Raw genomic sequence first — 24,962 nt, 5'->3', positions numbered from 1 at the left:
ATTAAAAAAAGCATAAAATAAAATACTGGGTTGGCAAAAAATTTCCTTTGGTCTTTAAGTAAAAATAAAAGACGCATTTTTCATTTTCACCAAGAATTTTATTGAACAATATATTCACCATTTTGTTCCACTACCTTCTGCCAGTTTTCAGGCAACTTCATAATTCCATCTTCCCAAAACTTTTAATCTTTTTAAGCAAAGTACTGTTCCAGGTGCCTTTTACAGTCTTCCAGGGGATTGAAATTTTTTCCATTAAGAGAATTTTGTAAAGACTGAAATCAATGGAAATCCGAAGGCGCAATGTCTAGTGAATACGGCCGATGAATCAGAACTTCCCAGCCAAGCTGTAACAGTTTCTGCCCAGTCATCAGAGAAACATGCGGTCTTGTGTTATCCTGATGGAAGGTTATGCGTTTTCTGTTTACTAACTCCAGACGCTTTTTGTCGAGTGCTGTTTTCAGTTGGTCTAATTGGGAGCAGTACTTGTTGGAATTTAATCGTTTGGTTTTCTGGAATGAGCTCATAATAGAGGACTCCTTTCCAATCCCACAACATATAAAACATCGCCTTCTTTGAATGAAGACTGGCCTTTGGTGTGGTTGGTGGTGGTTCATTTCACTTGCCCCACGATCTCTTCCATTCCATATTATTGTACAGCATCCACTTTTCATCAGCCATCACAATTTGTTTCAAAAATGGAAAGTTTTCATTACGTTTAAGTGGAGAATCATATACAGAAATATGGTCAAGAAGGTTTTTTTCACTTAACTTATGCGGAACCCAAACATCAAAGCGATGAACATAACCAAGCTGGTGCAAATGATTTTCAGTGCTTGATTTGGATATTTTGAGTATGTCGGCTATCTCCCAGGTGGTAAAACGTTGATTGTTCTCAATTAATGTCTCAATTTGATTGTTATCAACTTCAACTGATTTACCCGACTGTGGAGCATTGTCCAGTGAGAAATCTGCAGCACGAAACTTCGCAAACCACTTTTGACACGTCCGATCAGTCACAGCAACTTCTCCATACAATGCACAAATCTTTTTTTGCATTTCAGTTACATTTATACCTTTCTTGAAATAATAAGGCATAATATGACAAAAATGTTGCTTTTTTTCTTCCATCTTCAATATTAAAATGGCTGCACAAAAATTCACCAATTTTGAGAAGCTTTTTTTAAATGCATTCTGATATGACAGCTGTCACATACAATCTAACAAAATTGTTTCAAATGAAGTTAAAGACAACTAAGAGCTACCAGAGTCATCTTAAGGAAAAAACCAGATGAACTTTTAGCCAACCCAATACATAGGATTACAAAGGAAACCAGTTATACTGAAATACAGTTACCAAAATATTTTAAGTATTATGACATAATAGTATTTATGCATTTAAATAGTATGTTAAATGCATGTTCTACTGGTGGGTCTAATATCTACCACATTTTCAAAGTCGTAAATGCGTGAAAATGATATTTCTAGATATACCTAACATTTTCTTTTAGGATGATGAAACTGTTTTAGAAATAGAGAGAGGTATGGTTGCACAACATTGTGAATGTAGTAAATATTACTGAATTGTGCACTTTAAAATGGTTAATTTTAAGTTATGTAAATTTTACCTCAATTAAAAAAAGAAAAAATGAAATTGGAGGAAAAGATCTCTATTGTACAACTGTGAGAGGATATGAAAATATCAGGCTGAGGTTTGTCATTGGTTATAGTCACATCCTACTGGGGTTTGTTATTTAGACTCAGAATGGCAGGAAAAGCTAAACTTGACCCATCTGGGTTTGCTGCACCCCTCCCTGACTTCTATCCACAGATCTCTTGGGGGTACATGGACCCCAGAATAAGAACCCCTGTCCTAGGGATGACAGAGCCGTAAGAGGAAAGGGTTTAGGCCCCTGAGTCACTACTAGGAAGAAAAATCACCTGCTGAATAGTTATATGAGCAAGAAATTTTGTATCTGTTTATTAGGGACGCTAGTATTATGCTGAGCCAATACACTCTTATTTCTGCTTAAATTACTTCAAGTCAGGTTTCCAACACCCCATATCCCATAATAAGCAGCAAAGTAACAAAATGTTTTTTGCCCAGGGCAGTATCAATGATCAATCTGCCTGTAGGCCTTAAATCAAACAACCCTAAAGGCTGCCCTACATTTGGACTTTCAGTGACCGGAGTCAGTAAATATCCTTATTCAGTAAGCATGTTTGAGAATGTTTCAGTTTGTTTATTTTGTTATTTAAGGCCAAAGCCTTGTAAACAATTCAAATTTTTGAGGAGTGTGGCTGGAGTCGGGCCAGGGATGAGACCTCCACTTTCTTATTCATGCCTTTCTGTAATTTAGTCTTTTTTTTTTAAACCATGACCACAAATTATTTTTTATCACAATGAATAAGGTGGTTTAATCTTAGGGAAAAAAACTATATATGGGCAAACTTCAAAGATATTGTGTGTTCAGTTCCAAACCACTGCACTAAAGCAAATATCATGTTAAAGTGAGTCACACAAATTTTTTGGTTTCCCAGTGCATATAAAAGTTATGTTTACACTGTAGTGTATTTAGTGTGCAATAGCATTATGTCTAAAAAAATGTACATACCTTAATTAAGAAATACCTTACTGCTAGGACTTCCTTGGCGGTCCAGCGGTTAAGACTTCACCTTCCAATGCAGAGGGTGTGGGTTCAATCCCTGGTCGGGGAGCTAAGATCCCACATGCCTCGCGACCAAAAAACCAAAACATAAAACAGAAGCAATATTGTAACAAATTCAATAAAGACTTAAAAAAAAAAAAAAGAAATACCTTACTGCTAAAAATTGCTAACCATCTAAGCCTTCAGCAAGTCATAATCTTTTTTAAAAAAAAATAATTAATTTATTTTTTATTTTTGGCTGCGTTGGGTCTTCGTTGTGGTGCGTGGGCTTCTCATTGCAGTGGCTTCTCTTGTTGCGGAGCACGGGCTCTAGGCGCACGGGCTTCAGTAGTTGTGGCTTGCGGGCTCTAGAACGCAGGCTCAGTAGTTGTGGCGCATGGGCTTAGTTGCTCTGAGGCATGTGGGATCTTCCTGGACCAGGGCTGGAACCCATGTCCCCTGCATTGACAGGTGGATTCTCAACCACTGCGCCACCAGGGAAGCCCAAGTCATAATCTTCTTGCTGGTGGAGGGTCTTGTCTTGATGTTTATGGCTGCTGACTGATCAGGGTGGTGATTGCTGAAGGCTAGGATGGCTGTGGCACTTTCTTAAAATAAGACAATAATGAAGTTTGCCATATTGATTGACTTCCTTTCATGAACCATTTCTCTGTAGCATGCAATGCCATTTGATAGTGTTTTACCCAAAGAAGAGCTTCTCTCAAAATTGGAGTCAATCCTCTCAAATACTGTTGCTGCCTTATCAACTAAGTTTATGTAATATTCTAAATCCTTTGTTGTCATTTCAAGAATCTTCACCAGGTGTAGATTCCATTTTAAGAAACCAGTTTCTTTGCTCATCCATAAGAAGCAACTCCTCATCCATTAAGTTTTATAATGAGATTGCAGCAATTCAGTCACATCTTCAGGCTCTACTTCTAATTCATGTTCTCTTGCTATTTCCATAACATCTGCAGTTACTTCCTCCACTAAAGTCTTGAACCCCCTTGAAGTCTTCCATGAGTGTTGGAATCAACTTTGTTCAGACTCCCACTAATATTGATATGTTGACCTCTTCTCATGAGTCATGAATGGCATCTAGAATGGTGAAACTTTTCCAGAAGGTTTTTGATTGACTTTGCCTTGATCAGATGAATCACTATCTATGGAAGTTATAGCTTTACAAAATCTGTTTCTTAAATAATAAGACTAGAAAGTCAAAATTACTTCTTGATCCATGGGCTTCAGAATAGATGTTGTGTTAGCAGGCATGAAAACATTAATGTTGTATATCTCCATCAGAGCTCTTGGGTGACCAGGTGCTCATTGTCAATGAGCAGTAGTATTTGGAAAGGAATCTTTTTTTCTGAGCAGTAGGTCTCAACAGTAGTTTTTTTTGGTAAACTGTGATTCAAACAGATGTGCTGTCATCCAGTCTTTGTTGTTCCATTTATATAGCACAGGCAGAGTAGATTAAGCATAATTCTTAAGGGCCCTAGGATTTCTGGAATGGTAAATGAGCATTGACTTCAAGTCACCAGCTACATTAACCCCTAATGAGAGAGTCTGCCTGTCTTTTGAAGCTTTGAAGCCAGGCATTGACTTCTCCTCTCTAACTATGAATGTCCTAGATGGCATCTTCTTCCAATATAATGCTGTTTTGTCTACATCGAAAATCTGTTTAGTGTAGCCACCTTCATTCATTATTTTAGCTAAATCTTCTGGACAACTTGCTGCAGCTCCTACATCAGCACTTGTTGCTTCACCTTGTACTTTTATGTTATGGAGACGGCTTCTTTCCTTAAACCTTGTAAACCAACCTCTGCTAGCTTCAAACTTTTCTTCTGCAGCTTCCTCACCTCTTTCAGTCTTCATAGAATTGAAGAGAGTTAGGACCTTGCTCTGGATTAGGCTTTGGCTTAAGGGAATGTTGTGGCTGGTTTGATCTTCTATCCAGACCATTAAAATGTTCTTCATATCAGCAATAGGGCTGTTTCACTTTCTGGTCATTCATCAGTTCACTGAGTAGCACATTTAATTTCCTTTAAGAACTTTTCCTTTGCATTCACAGCTTGGCTAACTGTTTGGCATAAGAGGTCTAGCCTTCAGCCTATCTCAGCTTTTGACATGCCTTCCTCACTAAGCTTAATCATCTGTAGCTTTGGATTTAAAGTGAGAGATGTGTGACTTCCTTTCATTTGAACACTTAGAGGCCATTGTAGGGTTATTAACTGGCCTAATTTCAATATTGTTGTGTCTCAGGGATTAGGGAGGACTGAAGAGAGGTATAAAGACAGAGGAAAGGCTGGTCAGTGGAGCAGTGAAAACACACACAACACTCATTAAATTTGTTGTCTTACGTGGGCCCAGTTCGTGGTGCTTCAAAACAATTACAAGAGTAACATCAAAGATCACTGATCACATATCACCATAACAAATATAGTAACAATGAAAAAGTTTGAAATATTGTGAGAATTATCAAGCATGACATAGAGACATGAAGTGAGCAAATGCTGATGGAAACTGATGCCAATAGACTTGCTTAATGCAGGGTTCCCACAAACCTTCAATTTGTAAAAAATGCACTATCTGTGAAGCACAATAAAGTGAAGTAGGTATGCATTTGCAGCTGGAGCTGTTAGAATCTAAGCCTGTAGATGCTAGTGGCTATCTTTCCTGCCTGGTTGCACAGCCCTTGTGAAGCCAGTGGGGAGGAAAGCTGAGTGGAGGGTGGAAGAGTGAGATTGGATTGATTCTTGTTGTTATTTTAAGATGCCTGAACTTTTCAGTTATGTGATACCTGAATACATAAATGACCTCTTTCTGCGTCAAGCCTATTTGAGTTTGGGTTTTATAACTTACACAGGGAGGTCTTGCCTAATATGAGGGGCACTTTGATCTGGATCTGGAAAGGCATTTGGTGGGGTTCTCTTCAGATATTCAGAAAGAACAGGATGTGCACAGGCAGGGCCACCATTGGTTCCTTCTCTGTGGTAGCTAGTCTACTGAGATGGCCCCAAATAAGTCTCTCCTTCCCTTTATGTGCATGCAGCTCCTGCACTGCTTATGTCCTCTTCTCTTAAATCTGGACTGGGCTTGTGACTGTTTTGACCAATAGAGTACAGAGAAAGTGACATTCTTCAAAGGGTCTTGTACGTCCTCTCTCTTGGAGCCCTGGGTTGCCATGAAAGATGTTCAGGATAACCTGCTGGAGAGAAGCCACAAAGAAAAGTGGGAGGATAAAACACTACACAGGGAGGGCTTGTTGGGGACATGGAGGTGCCAGAATCTAACCCCAGCCACCACCTCAGTAGAGGCATGAGAGACCCCAAGTGAGACCTGGAGCACTAGAGTAATGAGATGTAATAAACTTGTGGTTCTATGCAAGTTTTTTTGTTATGCAACTGGACTTCCCTGCCCCCATACACATGGTACCAATCACGAAAAGTAGCTCCTTCTGGGCAGATGAATTACAAAAATTCACCCCTCTCTCCAGGCTGGAGCACAGGTTGCCAGGGCACAGCATTCACATGGGGGGCAGAGAGTGCCACTGGCTCCTCCCTCAGTCTGGTGACACTTTGTAGAGCACAGGGGCTGCACAACCCCAGTGTTCGGAAGCCTGGGGTTGGAGGCTGTGGAGGGATGCCCAAAGGCAGCCAGTCAGTCTGCACTTGTTCTTAGCAACCCCCTACCCTTCCTGGGCTTTCATGTTGTCCTGCTGTTGTCTAGTGTCCTCTGACACTAGAGGACTGGACCGTTGATGCTGAAAACTCAGCCTTCGTGCACTGGTGCTGAATTGAATCTTGGAGTTTTGGGTGAAGAGGAAAAGAATAGCTTTATTGGTTTGCCAGGCAAAGGGGGGACACAGCAGGGTTGTGCCCCTGAAAAACTGTGTGTCCCAACCTAGAAGGATTTGGTGAGGAGTTTTATAGCAATGGTTCAAGGGCAGGGTTGCTGATAAGATTAGAGTGTGTGCAGGGCATTCACTCCTTTAATCTGGTCTCTGGTAATCTCTTGATGAGTTTCTCTGGTTCCTTTAATCTGGCCTCAAGTGGTCTTCTCTGGAATGAAGAATGCTGACATCTTCTATTTGTCGGGGGTTTTAGTTCTGTAAAGAGCTCAAAGATACTGTTATGTGTATCCCTTGAGGTAGTACCAGGACCCTGCCCCAAGGCTGCACTATTATTTCTTGGCTGCTCCTCCCTTGTCTCTGCAACCCCTCCCTTCCCTGATTAGCAACTGTTTGAAAAGCTTCCGTGCCCAGGAGTCCTACAGTCTCAATCTTTTCCTTGCCCTTCTAGCTCTCCTCTGCCCCAACAGCAGCCAACCATTTCCCATATCCTCTAGCCCAGTATAGCAAGAGAGGGTGTCTCATTTTGTTGCTATTGTTAGTTCCTGGAACCTGTTTCACTCTCATTTCTTCTGAGTTGGTTTTCCAGGAAAGAGCGAGGAGCCCATCCTAGTTTGCCAAGTAGGTGAGTGGACAGCTATTCTTTTTTCCTCAGGCCATGCCTGTCCTCATGCACCTCTAATGGGTTTTAACAGTCTGTTGGGTGTATCTCTTGTCCCTAGGCTGTGAGCTTACTCAGGGCAGGCCGGGGCCTGATTCATCTCTTTACCTTGGTCCCAGCACAGGACCTTGACCACCAGTCAACTAATGTGCACTGATGCAAGCATCATCAATCCTTTCTCTGCTCATTTTCAATCTCCACCTGAATAGAACATCTTGCTCTTTGAACACAGCTGCGGACAGTTACTCTGGGCTAGGATCCCACCAGAATTGTCCCTGAATTTACTGGACTGAATGACCATTAATGGACCGAAACGTGCCACTAATTAGTTTTTTCTTCATATCTGAGGCAGGATGAATCAAGCCACTGTTCACGACTGAATGTCTTGTCTTTAGGCAGCTCAGGATACTGGCTAAGGGTCAAAAGTCTGAGAGCTTGTCCCTGTTTCCATGTAATTGATAGGCGAAACGAAAGGGAGGAAGATCAAGGAAACAGAGGGAAGAGAGGAACAAAAATGAACAGCCTGAGACAAAAAAAGAGAGAAAGAAAGAAAAAAAAGAGCTAGTTGAAAAGCGTAGGAGCGTTAAGAAGAAGAGAAAGTAGAAGCGACAAGGCAGGAAACGAGCGAGGAGAGCGGGAAGAGGAGAGGAAGGTCTGACCCCGGTGCGCGCCCGGCCGGCTCACTGCTCCCTATCGCGGGGGTGGGGGAAGAGAGGGACGAGCGGAGAGCGACCTCCCCGGATGCTGAATGGTCGCGCCCGGCGGCGGCGGCCAATGGGCGGCCGGGATGTTGGAGCGGCAGCGTCGGTCGCGGCGCTCGCAGGCTTGAGGTGGGGGGGGCCGGAGGGGGAGGGGGTGGGACGGCGGCCGCCGCCATGATGCTTGTTTGCTTTCAATGAAAACGAGGGGGGCGCAGAGGAGGAGGAGGCGGCGGCGTCGGTGGCGGCGGCGTCGGCTGCGCGAAGGCGAAGGCAGCAGTGGGTGCAGCGAGGAGGGCGAGGCCGGAGGCCGAGAGGCCGGGAGGCCGTAGTGGCGGCCCATCGAGGCGGCTGAAGCGGGCGGCTGACGCGGTGGATCTCGGAGGGAGAACAAAGAGCGGCGGCTGAGGCGGCAGAGGAGCGGCGACGGCGGCGCTGCAGCAGCGGGCGGGACTGGTATGGTGGTTCCACAGGTCAGACCCCGCTGCACTCACAGGGAGGAGGCGGCGGCAGCGGCGGAGGAAGGCGGCGCACCCCAAGAGGTGAGCGAGACCAGCCCGAGGCCCGGCTGGGCGCTGCTCCCCACACTGGCTGCCCACGGGCCCCTCTCGGTCGTGTCCCCGGGACCGTAGCGGGGGGGACTCGAGCAAGAGCACCTTGAGTTTTGCGTGCAGCGGGCCCGAAGATTGGAGGAGATGGTGGCTGTTGGGGGTCCCTAGACGCGCGGCTGTCGCCATCCAGTTGGTCCCCGGACCGCGCCCCCGCGCCGAGTCCGGGGCTGGGGGGTGTTGATAGACGGCGGGGCCGGGGGCGCGCAGGGGGCGCCAGGGTTGGGGGATGCCCTGGCTGTCGACCCTGGCTCTGGTCACCCGGAGGAGGGGAGTTGGTGTCCGGGACTCTTGGCTGGGATGGGTGGCAACTTTGGAGAAGTGGCGGTGTGGGATTGCGCGGAGTGGAGTGTGGAACTTCGGAGTTACCGCAAAGCGGGAAACCAACTGTTTACCCCCTCCCCCAAATGTATTTAAAGTTCAGTTTAACGCAAATTTTTGGGGGGGTGGGGGGATGGGAATGACATGGCTAAAGAAGCCCTTAGCACCAGATGAAGAGATTTATGATAATGCTGAGGACTCAGAGATAGTTCTAATTACGTGAAGTTTTGTGTAATAACCTGAATCGTATCTCTTTTCTTTTTTTCTAAACACCAATCATTATTTTCTTTGGAAATTTTTTTTTGACTCTTTTTCTCCTACAGCTTCTCCTAAGAGCCTGCTAATGAACACCTGTAACCTCTTCTTGAACTGTTACTGCAAATGACAGCATTGTGAATGGTCATCTTGCTTGTCCTTTTTGGATTTGTTATTGTGTTAAGCTGACGTTTAAATAATCTCCTTGAACATGAGTTCCCATACTTACCTGTTTTCCAGGTGGTTTGCCCCATTAGTGGTAGTGCGGAACCTTGCCTCTTTGTGTCTGGGGATTTTAATTTTGGAGAGGAAGAGAGTGAATATGAACAAGTGAAAAATAAAATGGCATATAATAGCACTTTGTGTTTTTCACAGTGCACTAGAATTTATCATCCCAAAACAGTTTTGTAGGCTTTAGGAGCTATGTCCATTGATCAAAAGGTTTTGAAGACTTGTTTTGTAATTGCTATCAGAGCAATTATCGCAGTCTTTAGAATGTGATGACTTTTAGAATAAAAATTGCTTAGTATTTTTGGACCAGTCATCTAGTCCAGTCAACTTCCTTTAAACAAAATATCTGAATAGCTGCTGTTGAGGAAACAGGCCTAGAAAGGTTAAAGTGACTTGCCCAAGATACTACAGTTAAGAGGGAAAGGACCAGGTTTTGTGTAAATGTGAGAGCACATGAGAGTGAGGTACTTGATGGAGATTAGTTTTTTTGGGAGGGCGGAGTGCGTTTTAATGGCTGGAAGTTATTTGAGGTAGTTGAGTCTGGTCAGTTCTCAGTAGGTGAATAAGATACTTAATGAAATGGTCAAAAAACGAGGATGTGACCAAAGACAAAGTTTCCTGTGAGACTCAGAAGATTTTGCATAGTTTCAGAAGTGTCTTGATCAATGGTAACATAGATGAGGAAGCTCTTTTGAATGCCTGTTTGATTTGTAGGTATTTTCAGGTTTCTTAAACCTTGGTGGCAAAGTAAAACTTTTCAGACTCTTGAACAGATATGAGTTGGTTACAGAACTTGGTCCTGGCTACAAATAAAGGCATTTGCTTCTGTACTTATGGTTTATAAATAATGCATTTTGGTTAATGCGTAGGCATTCCACCATGTTCATATTAGCCTTTTTTATATTTAAAGCATAAACCTTTTTCATCTCATAGTGCAACAGAAAGGGATAATATATGTAAGGCATACTGGAATAAATGGTCATGGTTGCTCACAGCTGTAGCCTTTGGGCCATGAGAGGTGAGGGCCCTCTTCAGCACACTTGTAACTTTCCCATATGGAAGGTATACTGGTTGGGAAGCTGCTTTTAAAGTGTTTATTTGCATGTAAGATGGGGACTCATTTAGACTGCCTTAATCTTACCCTTCTCTGGGCTTTACCTCTCCCTCATCCATTTTTATTTTCTTGATAAGTTATGTGCAAGGAATAGTATATGCTGGACATAGTGTTGGACCCTGGGAATTAAAAAATGAATAACACTCATTTGCTGTTTTCTTGTTGCTGTCGTCTTAGTAGGTGTACAGAGTGCTGTGGGGAGAACAGGAGAGAATGATGAAATTTGTAGAATGTGTGGGAGCAGTTTACAGAAAATAGCACGGAATAGGTGTTTGTCAAACTGGAGAGATGGGGTCATTTCAGACAAAAGGAACTGTGGGTGCACTGAGGTGCCAAGTGTTGGGGTAAGGCCAATATCGATGTGTTACTGAAACAGGGAGAGTGACTGGAGAGGAGCCTGCAAAGGTGTGTCCATCCTAGATTTTGAAGAACCATACTTACTAAGCTAAAAGTGAGGTTTATATCTTTATCCTATAGCAAAAGAGAGAGCCAAAATATTTTTCATAGGGGAACAAGGTGATTTAGAGATCATTTGGGCATCAGTGCGGAGAATTAAGTGGATCCATACATATAAAAAAGTCACATTTGAGATACTATGGAGTTAGTGACTCCAAATCTATTTTAAACTTGGATATAGGGTCTTTTGTGTCTGATCCATTTTATAGTGGGCTTGAGGGCTCGGTTCAATTGCTCTATAATACAGGGTAATTTAAAATCAAAATGTTTTGGAAAAAAGTTAAGAGCAATAAAAGAAATGAAACCCATATAATGGTACATGTGAAAGTTCAGGCATTCAGAACTTGTCTTCTGAGTTAGGCTTAGGCAGACTGTAGAGCTTAAGCTGGAAAAATCAACTCTCTGCTCACCAGAAGTGAGAGCCACCAAGCTTAACGGTTATGGCTATCCTGATGGTCTGTGAGGATATGGACTGTAAACATTTTGTGAAATTGGGGAGAGGGCAGAGTTTTCTCTTCTGTGTATTATTGGAATTGAAATATTGAAAATTTCTTAAAACCTAAGAACTCCTCATACAGCTGTTAATTTATATAGTCAGTTCTGCTGTAAAGCAACATATAGGTTCCTAAAAATCACTATGATATGGAAAATTGTGCAGTAAAAACTACAGGCCTTTTGGGAAAAGTGGAACTAAGGCACAACGCTCAAAATTTTGTCAGTGACTTATTTTAATAAAAAGGAACCTGGTAAAAATGGTAGCATAGTTTTACACATGTTAAATGGTTATGGTATACATAAATACTACAATAAATGTGTCACTTTACCTTGAAAAAGACCTGGTTTGCTTGTGTTACTGGGCATCAGAAAGGTTGCTGCTTGTGAGTTACTGTACAGTGGTAGAAGGAGGGTTACCTGAAATCAAATGGAATGGTATAACAACACCAGAGGTGGGTGAGTGTGGCTCAGCTCATGTGCACACACACAGAGTGAACTGATGTAGCTGGTAGGTGTTTTAAGGTGTGTGTATTTTGTGTATTTCTATGCAGCTCAGTTCAGCTGGGGGCAGGTTTCTACCTTCATCTAGTTTTTTTCACAGACAAAATCACACATAAGCAAATGGGAATTTTGTGTTAAGCTCAAATTTTCTAATATATCAGTTACGTTGGAACAGATTATTTTCAGAATAAGTGATACAGCAGAACTGATTATACTTGAACACAGCATTTTAAAATAGGGCTAAAACTCAGTTCCAAAAATACTGGAAACACCCATGTGTCAGGCACCATTATAGACTTGCTCCTCTAATAGGGCTTATGCTCTTTTATTCTAAATGGGTTTATAATGGTATGGAGAGAAAAACAAATGAACCAATAAAGTGCTCATCAGGTTATATAGTAATGAGGAATACACAAGGCATTTGGGGCATGCTAAAGAAGGAGCAACTAATTCTGCTTGGGAAACTTGAGGGAGTCATCTCAGAGGTCTTTGAGCTTAGCTTTGAAGGTTGAATAGAGGTTTGTTAGACTGAGTAGGACCTTTTAGTGAGAAGAAAGAACATGTGCAAAGTCAAGTTACATACAGCTTGGGCTGTGAATCATAGGATGCAAAGATGAAAGGGACAGGAGGAGTGGCCAGAAACAGTCTGTGAATAGTCATAGGCTTTTTCTTAAAGTGTTGAGACTTTCGTTTGTATATAATAGGGATTCATTGAGAGTTTAGGTAGATGGGGTGGGGAAATTGTGTGTGTGACATACTTTTTTCAGGAGACATAGTAAAAATGTGAAGGCTGGATGAAGGGGGCGGGGTCAAGAAACTGGGGTCAGAGAGTTCATTTAAGCCTTTGTGAGAGAAATATTCTGGAGTTGTTAAAGGCTTCTTGATGATTTATAAGGTCAGCATTTCATGAATAATTTTCTTTCTTAGTTTTTAGGGGAAAAAAAGACTAGTGGGTCAAAACTGATTGCTACTATGTTAGAACTTCCCAAAATGATTGTATACATGAATTAGCAGCTAGAATAAATGTTGAATGCCTCAAAAAGCCAAAATTCCAACTAGATAGGGGTAGCTAGAATACTGCGATTGTAAGAGTGGGAGGAGCAAATAGATTATGGAAACTGTCAAAAGATAAGAAAGAAATGAAAAGATTTCTGTTGGCAGCCATCATTGCTGGAGGTGTAAACTAGACGGTTGCTTGTCTCATCCTAAGAGAACAGATTTAATATCGACGGCTCCCTCTCCTTTCCTTTTTGATCTCGGTGACGTTTCATCACACAAATCATGGTTTGACTTAATGTTAGTGGGCCCTCAGCTTTGCTGGCTAGATCATAAATCATAATTGTCCTAACATGTTTTTTTGTTCTATACTTTATATTTGACTTAAAATATAGAAATTAAAAATTTTAAGCTAAGAAGTATTTGTGTTTTAAGTTGAAATTTGTGGATGACCTATACTTAGTGTATCTTTATAGTTATATTTTGAGTTAATTTATTGAGTTGAATGAAATTGCTAGTATTTAACCATTTTTTACCTTCAAAATTGGTAGTTTCCTGTGGTGTTGCAGTACACTCAGGCTTCTCTCTGACTGTATTTTATATTCACTTGTGTTATTAGGCACAGGCACATGATTAGAATTGCATTTTAACAGCAGTCTAGTAAACTCTTATGGGCTGTTGGTTATTGGCTGGGCACTGCGGATGCAGATTGGTATGCTGGTCTTCTTTTAGAGCTTAGACTAACTACTACATCTGCTGTTTGACTCTGTTTTGGAGGAATATTTTATCATAATTTTAAAATCTTTTTTCGCAGAGGTCTTATTGATTGGAAATTTTAGTTAAACCAATATGGACTTAAATTTATTCTTATTCTACTTGAGAAAAGGATTTAAGGAATTGAGATTTTGGGAGGCAGGAGGAGGTGGCTACAGAAACCTTAAGTTCTTAGAAATATTACACCATTATTTGCCTTTTTCATTCTCTTCCTCTTATGCGTATACAGTGGAGTTTTCCAGAGACTGACAAAATGATGTGTAATATCTGATGAATTGAATTCAGAGCAGATAGGTGAATCCAGCTATCTTCTAGCATGTCAGACCTTAAAGATTTGCAAAAATGTAAGACAGTGTCATTCTTCTCACAAAATTTTACTTTGTTTTTGAAAGTAGTTACTTTTCATAAAAATGTTAACATGTGATAGGTTTATTATATCTAATGAGTTAATACATATTTTAAAATTCCTTATTTCTAATTTCTAGTATGGTAAATATTGATAGATATAACCCACACAATTGAAAGGTCTTTGAGGTACTTAGTATAAGGGTCCTGAGATGATAGCATTTGAGGTCTGCTGTGTTAAGTATTAGGCAGAGTTTGGGAGTAGAGAATACAGGTGAAGAGTAGTTTGGAAAGATGGTACATCTGAGAGGGAAACTCAGGGGCTCATGGTCTTAGCAACATAATATTTGGAGAATGAACACAAGATCTTGGTTTCATCAGTGACAGAATTCTAGACTTGTGTGAGGCATTGGTGTTAGAGAGTACAGCTTTGCAGCTAGATTGTCCCAGGTTCAAATCCTAGCTCTACTACTTACTAAGTGTGTGCAACCTTGGGCAAGTTATTTAAACTCAGAGTCTCAGTTTCCTCATCCAAAATAAAATGAGGATAGTGTCTACTTCATGGATCGCTATGAGAATTAAATCGAGGTAATCACCGGTAAATTATTGCATAGTGCTTGAAAGCATAGACTTTTGGATCAGACTTGGGTTAAAATCACAGTTGTGCCAGTAGGATCTCTGTGATCTCAGCTAAATGACTCATTTTCTGGACCGTTCTTTCTTTATGTATGGAGAATGATACAATAGTATTTACTCATAGGAGTCCTGAGGGTCAAATGAGATAATGTATGTGAAGGGCCTGCCAGTTGGTGAGTGCTCAAAACATGTTAGCTGTTATGTGCCTAGTGCAGAGTGTGGCAGATAGGCACTCCAACACAGTTTTGCCATTACCCCCACCTGTTAGAGGTTTGCTCTTATTTTGCCATAGCGTGTCACTAAGATTATGTTTATACAGTTTTACCTTTAAGTTTGTCCCTTTGCTTCATATCCCAGCCTATCCTAGAACGAATATTCTCAGCCTTTGGTCACTTAGGTCCTTTCTGTCTGCTTTCTCTAGATTTTGCCTTCAAGATTAGAGGCCTATGTTAGTTTTTCTTACTCCTGGTAACATGGGCACTGTTCTGTTAGCATACTTGTCTCTTACAAAATGTTTGCTTTTTTTTACTGTCCCAGCTTATCCCCTTGAATTCTTATAAGTATTCACCAAACACTATTTGCCAGGCTCTGAAAATATAAAAATATTTAAAATGTAAGTGCAAAGAGCCTATATTAGAGTAGGTGAATGAGACATGTCAAAAAAAATTAAGGTGGGATTAAAGAATATAACATTAGAAATATCTTCAAGGTTCAGAATAGCTCAAAGCAGGGAATGATAAACTCCTGTGTTTGTGAGGGGTAGGGAAGAAGTCCTGAATTAGAGTGATGTTTGTAAAAAGGGTTGTAGTGTGATTACATCATCGTAAGATTTTGTTTGCACTCCCCAGTAGATTAAGATCCAAGATCATGTACGTATTTCCTATTTATTCTTTATTCCCAGAACCTGGCAGAGTGCTTGGCACATAGAGGCAGAAGGTGCTTAGTAAATATTTGTTGAATGAATGATTCTGTAAAGAAAGCTCCCTTAAGGGAGCATGGTTCGGATGTATTGAATTGCTTTTTTTGGATTTTTCTTTGAAAACCTGATCTTGATTCATGAAGGAAAGAATGTTTAGACCAGTTTATTAGTACAATGTGCTAGGTCTTACACAAGACACTGGGAGATACAAACTGGGGTGATAGATGCTGTAGTAAGTGTATGGTGTGCAGAGGAAAGAGTAGTGAACTTGTGCCTTTGTTGGGAAGGGCTTACAGGGACTCTGACATCTAACCTGAGTTGCCGTGAAGGGGGTGAGTAGGAATTGAGGGTGAAGGTTCCCTTTGGTGAAGGGATTAGCATGTGTTATTGAAAGACTATGTCTTAGAAGTAGGTTTGCTTTGATTAACTTAGGATTTTATAGGGTGACTTGTGTGTCAGTGGCTGAAGATGAGTGAGAAAATAGTTGCCTAAATCCAGATTGTAAAGTGAAATTAGGGCTTTAGCTAGGTAGGCAGAAAAGGCCATCTTAGATTTTTAAGCAGGAGAGTGACATGAGCAGGCATCTATCAGGAAGGCATAGAGAAGATTGTTTAAAAGTTGTAGCTGAGAAATGAGGGTGTAAATTAACTTCAGTAGCTGTGAAAATGGAGAAGACAGGTTTAGAAGTCCTGAAGAGGTAAAAATCAGTGGGATTTAGTGAAAAATTGGGTAAGACGTAGTGAAAATTTGGATAGGAAGAAGTAAATTGGCACCAAGGCTAGTGGCACTACCTTTTCATATATTCCATAACTTGTAGCTCTGTGAGGCTCCCGATCATCAAATAAAAGGATTTTTCTGCACATGAGTTTATTTCTTCCTTCTCCCCTCCCTTCCTTTCCTCTGCGCCTTTCCTTTTTTTCTCCTTTGTGTATGTGAAAGAAGTAAAGCACCAAGAATGGAGGAGAATGTGTAACAAGCGAGGAAAGGAAAAGAGGAATTTAGCATTTTATCTTGTCAGTTAAGATTGGCTATAACTGAGCCTCATTTCCCTTGGAAAAAAATCTGGCCAATACAATTTAAATAAATTATTTAACTTCAGAGTGCCTTTTAACAAGAAACGCGTTTTTGTTCATTGCCAAAATAACATGATCTCATAATAATTCATTAATATTTCAAAATATGAACTAGGTATTAAATGTTTCTCCAACAGTCCACAGAATGTCCTTTGTTGCAGATTTGTGGATCCTATATAGGGACCATTCATTGCATCTCATTCTATATATCCCTTAATTCTCTTTAAGTCTAGAATAGTCCTGACACCAGCTTGGTAAAGGTAGCAGACCAGTTACCCTGCAGAAAGTCCTGCATTCCAGTTGCTTCTTTGGTGTCATCTGGCTAGTTCCTCTAGTTCTTAATCAAGGTAAACATTGTTGGTGTGTATTTCATATTCTGTCAGATCTGAAGACCCACAGTATCTGGTTCTACCCCCATTAGTGTTGGGAAGATTGATGAAGGGGGTAACAGTTTATTCCTCTCTTGAACATTTTTCTACCTTATAATCAAAAAACAATCTGGGTGGTGGTGTTAACCTTAGCATTATGCCAGTGCCAATGATTCATCTAATGGTTTTAACCCAGTTTATAAATCTTTGTTTTAAAAAGGCTCATTAGGAATTATGAAATGATGTTGTTTTTGTTTTTTATTCTTTCATTCTTCATTTATTCTTTTGTAAAATAGGACTTTTTTTCACCTGGGGCTATTTGATGACTCTGAAATACAGTACCCACTGAAAGGATAAAGACTTAAATCTTTCTATTTAGTACCAATTTTCTTAGTTTAAAAGCTGCCTCAAATGGTGGCTGACTTGCACTTATGGTCTCTCCCCCGCCCTGCGCCCCCCTGCTTCTTCCCTTTTACCCCCCTCCCCTGTGTATTTTTTAAGCCATTTCATAAAATGTTTAATAATGAAAGCATATCTTTCTATGCTGGTAAATAATGTCCTGTATTTCTTTAAGGTAAATAATTATTCTAAGATACTGAAAAACCGTTTCTCTGAGATCTAGATCAGGGACAGATTTTACGCTGCCAGGATCAGTAGTGATGTTTGGCACTGGATTGGAGGAGTTAGAGATTGACTAGTCAGGGGCTGTATACCTGCTGACTCTGGCCTAGCTATTTTTTAAAAGTCTTTTAATTCTACTTGACAGTTTTCAAGCCTATTTTGGAAACGTTTTATTCTTTTTAGATAGTAATCTGCAGTGACATACTGTATTTTTTAGAGAGTAAGATCTGCTTGTTGATTTCAAGCCTTGGAAAAAATCCTAAATTGTTTGTATTCTTTTTTTTTTAAGAAAGTCTTTATTTATTTATTTATTTATTATTTATTTATTTATTATTTATTTATTTATTATTTATTTATTTATTTATTTTTTATTATTTTTATTTATTATTATTATTTATTTATTTATTATTTTTATTTATTTATTTATTATTTATTTATTATTTATTTATTAATTATTTATTATTTATTTATTTATTATTATTATTTATTATTTATTTATTTATTTATTTATTTATTTATGGCTGTGTTGGGTCTCCGTTTCTGTGCGAGGGCTTTCTCTAGTTTTGGCAAGTGGGGGCCGCTCTTCATTGCGGTGCGCGGGCCTCTCACTATCGCGGCCTCTCTTGTTGCGGAGCACAGGCTCCAGACGCGCAGGCTCAGCAACTGTGGCTCATGGGCCTATTTGCTCCACGGCATGTGGGAACCTCCCAGACCAGGGCTCAAACCCGTGTCCCCTGCACTGGCAGGCAGACTCTTAACCACTGCGCCACCAGGGAAGCCCCTGTTTGTATTCTTATATCCTTTTCTCTACCTAGTTTCCAATACTATGTTCAGTTGGACTCCAAGAAAAATGGGTGGGGTTGCTCACTGGGCAGATATGCTCCTCAGAAGGGCTTGATTGTCCAATTTGCTGCCGTTTCTTTTATTCTATCATATTCTTTTCTCCCCCCACTTCCTAATCTGCACTGTCAGGGATTCGGAAAATAAGATGATCTCACTGCTTTCAAGTAATGAGCTGTCTCTTAAATTTTAAGGCAACACATCATATGTCATGAAAACCAAGAGAGGGAGTGGTTGGGTGCTTAGGCAGAAATCATGACTCTTTGATGGAATGACCCCAGGTCTAGGGCTTGGATTTCAGATTTAAGTTCAGTAATACTTTTATTTATTCTCTGAAGCGTGATCAAATTCCAGACCTTGATTCACACTAAATAAGCTCACATGAGAGTGCTAAATCAGACTTCTGAACTTTCACTAAGAAGTCAAATGATTCCGCGATGAAGAGCGGTCCCCGCACCGCGATGAAGAGTGGCCCCCGCTTGCCGCAACTGGAGAAAGCCCTCGCACGAACCGAAGACCCAATACAGACAAAAATAAATAAATTAATTAATTAAAAAAAAAAAAAAGAAAATCCTTAAAAAAAAAAAAAAACTTAAAAAAAAAAAAAAGAAGTCAAATGATTAATAATTAATAGTAACTCAAAATACTAACCTCAGCTGGAGAGAGCAGCTTACCATTATTAAATTCTATTTGGAAAAGCCAGTGAAGATCACTCGGTCGTAAATAAAATTTAGTCAGAATAGTGGCATTTGGGTGATCTTAAGGAGTCTTAAGGGATGTTGTCCTCAAGCTCTGGTAGCCTTACACAGCATTCTGTTATTATTGGTATATTCATATGATTCAGAATGGGCACTTGCTTCACCAGATTGTCCTCTAGATGGAACAGGAACAGTTCTTGACTGTGTAGCTCTCTCTGTTAGGTATTTTTTGTATTAGTCTAAAAACTTCAGGCACTGTATTTCTGTTTTGGAGAAATTAACATGTAGGAGAACAGTTTTATTAACAATATTTGAGAAAACAAAAAAATGTGCTGTTTCTTGTGCAGATGATTAGTCTCACCATTTATATTTTTGCCTTCTTCAAAAAGCTTTTTAGGATTACTTATCTCCTTCTGTGTTTTGACTACATGGTCAAAACCATTTCTATGTTTGAAAGATAGCTCTACTTGTCATCATTAGAGGAGCAGCATAGCATAATGAAAGTTGCTTTAACTTTTTTCCATTTTTTTTTTATTGTAGAAAATACACGTAATGTAAAATTTACCATCTTAACCATTTTTAAGTGTAACATTCAGTGGTATTAAATACATTCATAATGTTGTGCAGCCATCGCCATCATCCATCTCCATAACTCTTTTCTTCTTGTAAAACTAAAACCTCGAACCCGTTCAACAGTAAGTCCATTTGACGTAAGTGATTGCTGACTGGCTTACTTTAAATTCACATGATGCTAGGTTTTTCTCCAGCTTTGTTTAGCTGTGTAGGTATCCAGAGTAGGTAGAGACTTGGTTAGAGCAGATTATGGCTCATCCAAACACATAAGGTGAAGTGAGACTGGGGCAAGGAGTTTGGGAGAATATGCAAGGAAGTGAGATTTCATTTCACCTGAATATTTCAGAATGTTTCTATAAGAATAAGAATTTTAAAAATAACCACAAGCAAAATGAACAATAGTCCCAATATCAACTTAGGTTTAGTTCTTCTTCAAATTTGTCCAATTCTCAAAAATGTTTTTTACACTTGATTTGGTCAGATCAGACCCAAACAAGGTCTATACATTGCATTTGATTGTTGTGCCTCTTAAGTCATTTAATATCAACTTCCTCTTACTCCCCCTTTTTCATGTCATTCATTTGTGGAAGAAACTGGGTCTTCTGTCATGTTGAACTTTCCATGGTCTGTGTCTGGCTGGCTGTATTCTTGTGGCATTATTTTAAATTAAGAAAAAATTTTTTAATCATGGTAAAATTATAACAAAATTTACTATCTTAATAATCATTTTAAGTGTACAGTTCAGTAGTGTTAAGTATATTCACATTGTTGTGTCTCGTGTTATTTTTAACATGTTCCTCTGTCTCCCTTACTTAGTGTAAACTGGTACCAGATCTAGAGAGGCTGATTTGATTCAGGTTCAATTTTACTTTTAATTTTTTGGATGAAGGGGCAAGAGCATACATAGTGTTGGCATGTTGAGTCTAGTTGTCCTAATACTGAGATCGATCCTTGGGTTGAGGTCTTACAGCCCGATCTATTTAAAATTTTTTCATTGGACTTTTTTACCTAATGCTTTTATTAACCATGGATGGTCATCCATTTTTTCATTAGAGATTGTGAAATAGTGTTTTTTCTAATTATGTAACTCTTTTTACATTTATTAGCTAGAATTCTGTTAAGAACATTTCCTCATCTAGTTTCTGCCAGAAATGCAGGATAAATGCTTGATTCTTTCCCTTTATTTTCCAATTTTCAGGTGACTGCATTTTTTTGTTGTTGTTGTTGTTTTTTTCCTGTTAAAGTTTTGGATTCATGCAGTTTGAAATGACTCGTAGTCTTTCTTTTGATGTTCAGATTGTCATATCTGTGGCCAGTGGGACCGCTACAAGCTGGCTCCTGTGTCCTTCACAGACACAGCATCTTTCTTAGTGTCCAGGCTTGTTTGTATTTTTCCGATCTCAGACCTGAAATCCTCCATTTCTCCAAGGAGCTCCTAGTTCCTTTTAGTGGGAAATTGTGTTTAGAGATATAATATGGGTGTCTACTTTTTAAAAAGATGTTATTTTCAGTTATTTGATTCTTCTGAGTATTGATTGGTTTCTTTTCTTAATTCAACAGGCATGCCCAAAGAAAAATATGAGCCCCCTGACCCTCGGAGGATGTACACAATTATGTCCTCTGAGGAAGCAGCAAATGGAAAGAAATCACATTGGGTGGAGCTTGAAATAAGTGGTAAGACATGCAAGCAAAAATTTATGGTATGGAAGTTAAGATATGGTAGAAAATTGTTTTCTAATGCTAATACGCAAGGAAAGCAGTGTTGTATTTTACCAGTGCTAATTTATCTTAGAAGCTGGAAGGTTCAGTAGAAAGAACATGGTTTGAATCAAAGTTCAAAACCCATTCATTGCTTATTCTCTCACTATCAGTGTCCTTTTATAAAATGGGGATAATAATATCAAGGATGGAATGAAAATAACACATGTGAAATGCCTAGTGTACAAAGGTTTGTTCTGATACTTAATTCTCTAATAAAGTAGGATAGAGCTTTTACATTATCAAATTACAGGTTTCCAATGAGATGGGAAATGCCGGTTCTAGTATAGGTTCTGGGATAGATTTGTTTCTCCTTATTTTCTTCATTTGCTTTTCAGTCTTAGTCTCTGGGGACAGCCTTATTCAGAAACAAAATCTTAAAAGCGATTGGAGCAGCTCTCAAAGTTCCCTTCTACCTTTAATGTAGTCTTCAGAAGTGGCAAAGGGACATTATTACTTCTCAAGGCAACCAGTGCTAAAGAAAGTTTGTGTTCATGTTGGCCTCCCCATACTTTCCTTCTAGTTTGTCTTGGTTTTTGCCTTCTGAAATAATACAGAGCAAGTTTTCTCTTCTTTCACCTGACTGCCCTTGATTTTTTTTTTTTTAATTTAATGCAGCAAACATACTGAGTATATGCTATGTGTAAAACATTTTGCCAGGTGCTATACTAAGCATATGGAAAATATATAGATGAAAAAAACATATTCCCTTTCATTCTGAAGCTTATGGCATACTAGGGAGTGAGAAGAAGGGAATATACCAGTGTAAATAACTAATAGACAAAATATAACTGCCAAGTCTAAGCAGAAGGGTGCTATACAGAAAGCAAAAAGGAAGTAATGATGATAGTATTTCTCCCTTGTCAGCTCAAGAGTTCTGATTAATCTATTGAGTAAACCTAAACACCCTCCTCTGCAGCCATAGTAGAGGTCGGTGCCCACATGGGTCTCTCCTTTTCTCCCTCTTCGATTTTTGGAGAGCTGGTATGGTGTGATGGAGAGTGAAATTTCTCTCTTCTTTTGCCTCTCCTGTCAAATTTGATTTTCTGTGTCAGGGGAGCCTTTGAAGCACAGGCGGTCACCACTCCAACTTCCCCTTTTAATTTCTGCCAGATTGGTATTTAACTATATTTTTCTTTTTTTCAGTCTGTATTAGCCGTTTTTGAATTACAAGTCCTTTGCTTCTAGAAAGTTTGGGTAATCTAGAAAGTGCTCACTTAGGTCAGTGAGATTGTATATCTGAGGTTAAGGGGATTCTTCACTCTCTCCTCCCTCTACCTCATGTTGGCAACTCCTTGGCAATTTTGAGTCACTGTTCTCTGCTTACTCTAAACTTTGGGAAGAAATCTGTGTACAAGATAGGAAGGAAGAGGAAAGATTCCTCTAAAGTAACATTCTTAACAAAGTCTTATCTTTACCAAGTATCATGGAGGATAAACTATTGATTGAATAGGTCTGTGGAACAAGACCTTATAATTAACAAAGCCACTATCAGGAAGGCCACTTTATTGTCTTAAGTCAATCCCTAATACATAAACTTCTGTGTGTAGAAATTTTCAAGGCTGAATTCATTTCATGCTAAGACAGTTATTTCATGAATATGCTCTAGCATCAGTTCCTTAAGATCCTGTGATACAAAGTTCCAGGGATCTGAGGTCATTGAATCCTGGACCTGCAGTAATCTAATATACTCTTCTGGTTCTAGGGAGATGGGTGGTTAGATCCTTGTGCCATTTGGAGGTAACCAGATAAGCCAAATTACTATTAATCATTTACTTTTTAAAGAAAGCCTTGTTTATTGTAAAATGAAACAGAGATAAAGAAAACTGGGAATTCCCTGGCTGTCCAGTGGTTAGGACTCTGAGCTCTCACTGCCGAGGGCCTGGGTTCAGTCCCTGGTTGGGGAATGAAGATTCCCCCCACAAAGCTGCGTGCTGCGGTCAAAAAAAAAAAAAATCCTCAAGAAAACCACACAGATATATTAGTGAATTATTATAAGGCCAGAAGCCTTATGATACGCAGGTCAAGAATTAGAAGTTTTTCACTTATCCCAGAACCCCTTCCACACCATAGCCAATCACAAGTCCTTCCCTGCTCCCCAAAAGTAACTGTTACCCTGACTTTTATAGTAATCACTTCTTTTGTTTCCTTATAGTTTTAACACCAAGTTATGTACACCTAAGCATTTTAGTTTAGTCTCCCCCTTTTTTATTTGATATGTCTTAGTTTACATGTTCCCCCTCCATCCTTTTCTTTACAATTTATCTGTTGAACCTGAGCAGTTTGACCTGTTGTTACTCCACAGTCTATATTTTGCTGCATGCATTTCAACATGTTTCTCATCCATATGGGCAGCAGGATGCAGAGGCTTGATCAGACTCAGAATTTCAGACCCTTGACAGGACTGAAGGTTGTGTTGTGTATGTGGTATTGTCCTTTTACTTCAGCAGGCACATAAGGTAAAAAGGCCGCCTTTCCTACTGATGTTCAGTGCAGTGCCTAGAGCCATTAATTCTTTGAGGGTTGCAAAATAGCGATATTCTGTCTTTTTTTAAATTAAGTGAGCTGCATCTGTAAAGAGATACTTTCCTTCATTTTTTTAAAATTTAATTTTTATTTTATATTGGAGTATTGTTGATTTACTCCCTCATTTACTAATTGATTACTCAAGGTACAATTTGTATAGGAAAGGCAGAAAAGAATGCTTATTTCTTTCCTTTTATTTACTGGTTTTCAGGATAAACTATTGTCCTTTGAGGGTGACCAGTTAGATTTTTAAAGTATCATTATTAACTAGTATATTTGGTTTCAAACATATGCCATGAGTTGTCATGATTACTCTTACTTTGTTGCTTAAAATTGTCCTGTTGTTGGCAAATGGGAGAGATTCTTTAAATGACTTCTGGGTTCTTTGACATAACCTTAGTTGTCTTTGGTGGTTTCCTTGCTATCTGGAAAGATTAAATGGCAAGATTTTCTTGCCTCATCTTGTATTTCCTGCCTCAAACATGAAGTATGTCATTTTTTCCCAAGGAAGAATTGGTTGTTTTACTTGGAAATGCTATTTCAAGACCATAATACCTAGTGCTAGGAGTGCTCGTTGCTACTGGGTTGGTCATTGTTTGTAGGTCTTTTCACTGGACTGTGCTAGGAAATTTGACATATATGTATGTGGTTATATACATTTATGATGAAAGATGTGATAAAAAATATATACGTACTTTTATGATAAAATATCTTTAAAGCTATAAAATATATTTGTATATTTAAAATTAAAATATCTTAAGAAAATATACTATTTTTGACTCAAATTCAGAATAACAGGAGTTTTAACTAACCTTTTTTATAATTACATCTATATCTTCTTTCATACTGAGAGTCCTAGTTCTCAGGGTCATGGGATGCTGGAGTTTGAGTATCCCATAATTACTTAATTGCTTTATCCCATATTACACACATAATAATCTTACAATAATAGAACTAAAAATACCACCAGTAATATGAGTTTTATCCCCCCCAATTAAAT

At 39.4% G+C, this 24,962-nt stretch overlaps 1 protein-coding gene across 7 annotated transcripts in view; it reads left to right on the top strand.

The window, feature by feature from the left end:
- The first annotated feature begins 8,000 nt into the window (after positions 1-8,000).
- CNOT6 (CCR4-NOT transcription complex subunit 6) overlaps positions 8,001-24,962 on the top strand; it is a 71,849-nt gene continuing 54,887 nt past the window's right edge. For all 7 annotated transcript variants that reach the window (XM_007169835.2, XM_057540976.1, XM_057540974.1 and 4 more), the window contains exons 1-2: positions 8,001-8,396; positions 21,239-21,352. In XM_007169835.2, coding sequence (XP_007169897.1) covers positions 21,241-21,352 — 112 coding nt within the window. In that variant the 5' untranslated portion in view covers positions 8,001-8,396; positions 21,239-21,240. The remainder of the gene's footprint in view (positions 8,397-21,238; positions 21,353-24,962) is intronic.

Source organism: Balaenoptera acutorostrata, chromosome 2 (assembly GCF_949987535.1).
Source record: "Balaenoptera acutorostrata chromosome 2, mBalAcu1.1, whole genome shotgun sequence".
Classification (NCBI taxonomy): domain Eukaryota; kingdom Metazoa; phylum Chordata; class Mammalia; order Artiodactyla; family Balaenopteridae; genus Balaenoptera; species Balaenoptera acutorostrata.
Note: the sequence above shows the minus strand (reverse complement) of the source record. Positions and strands in the feature narration are given on the sequence as shown.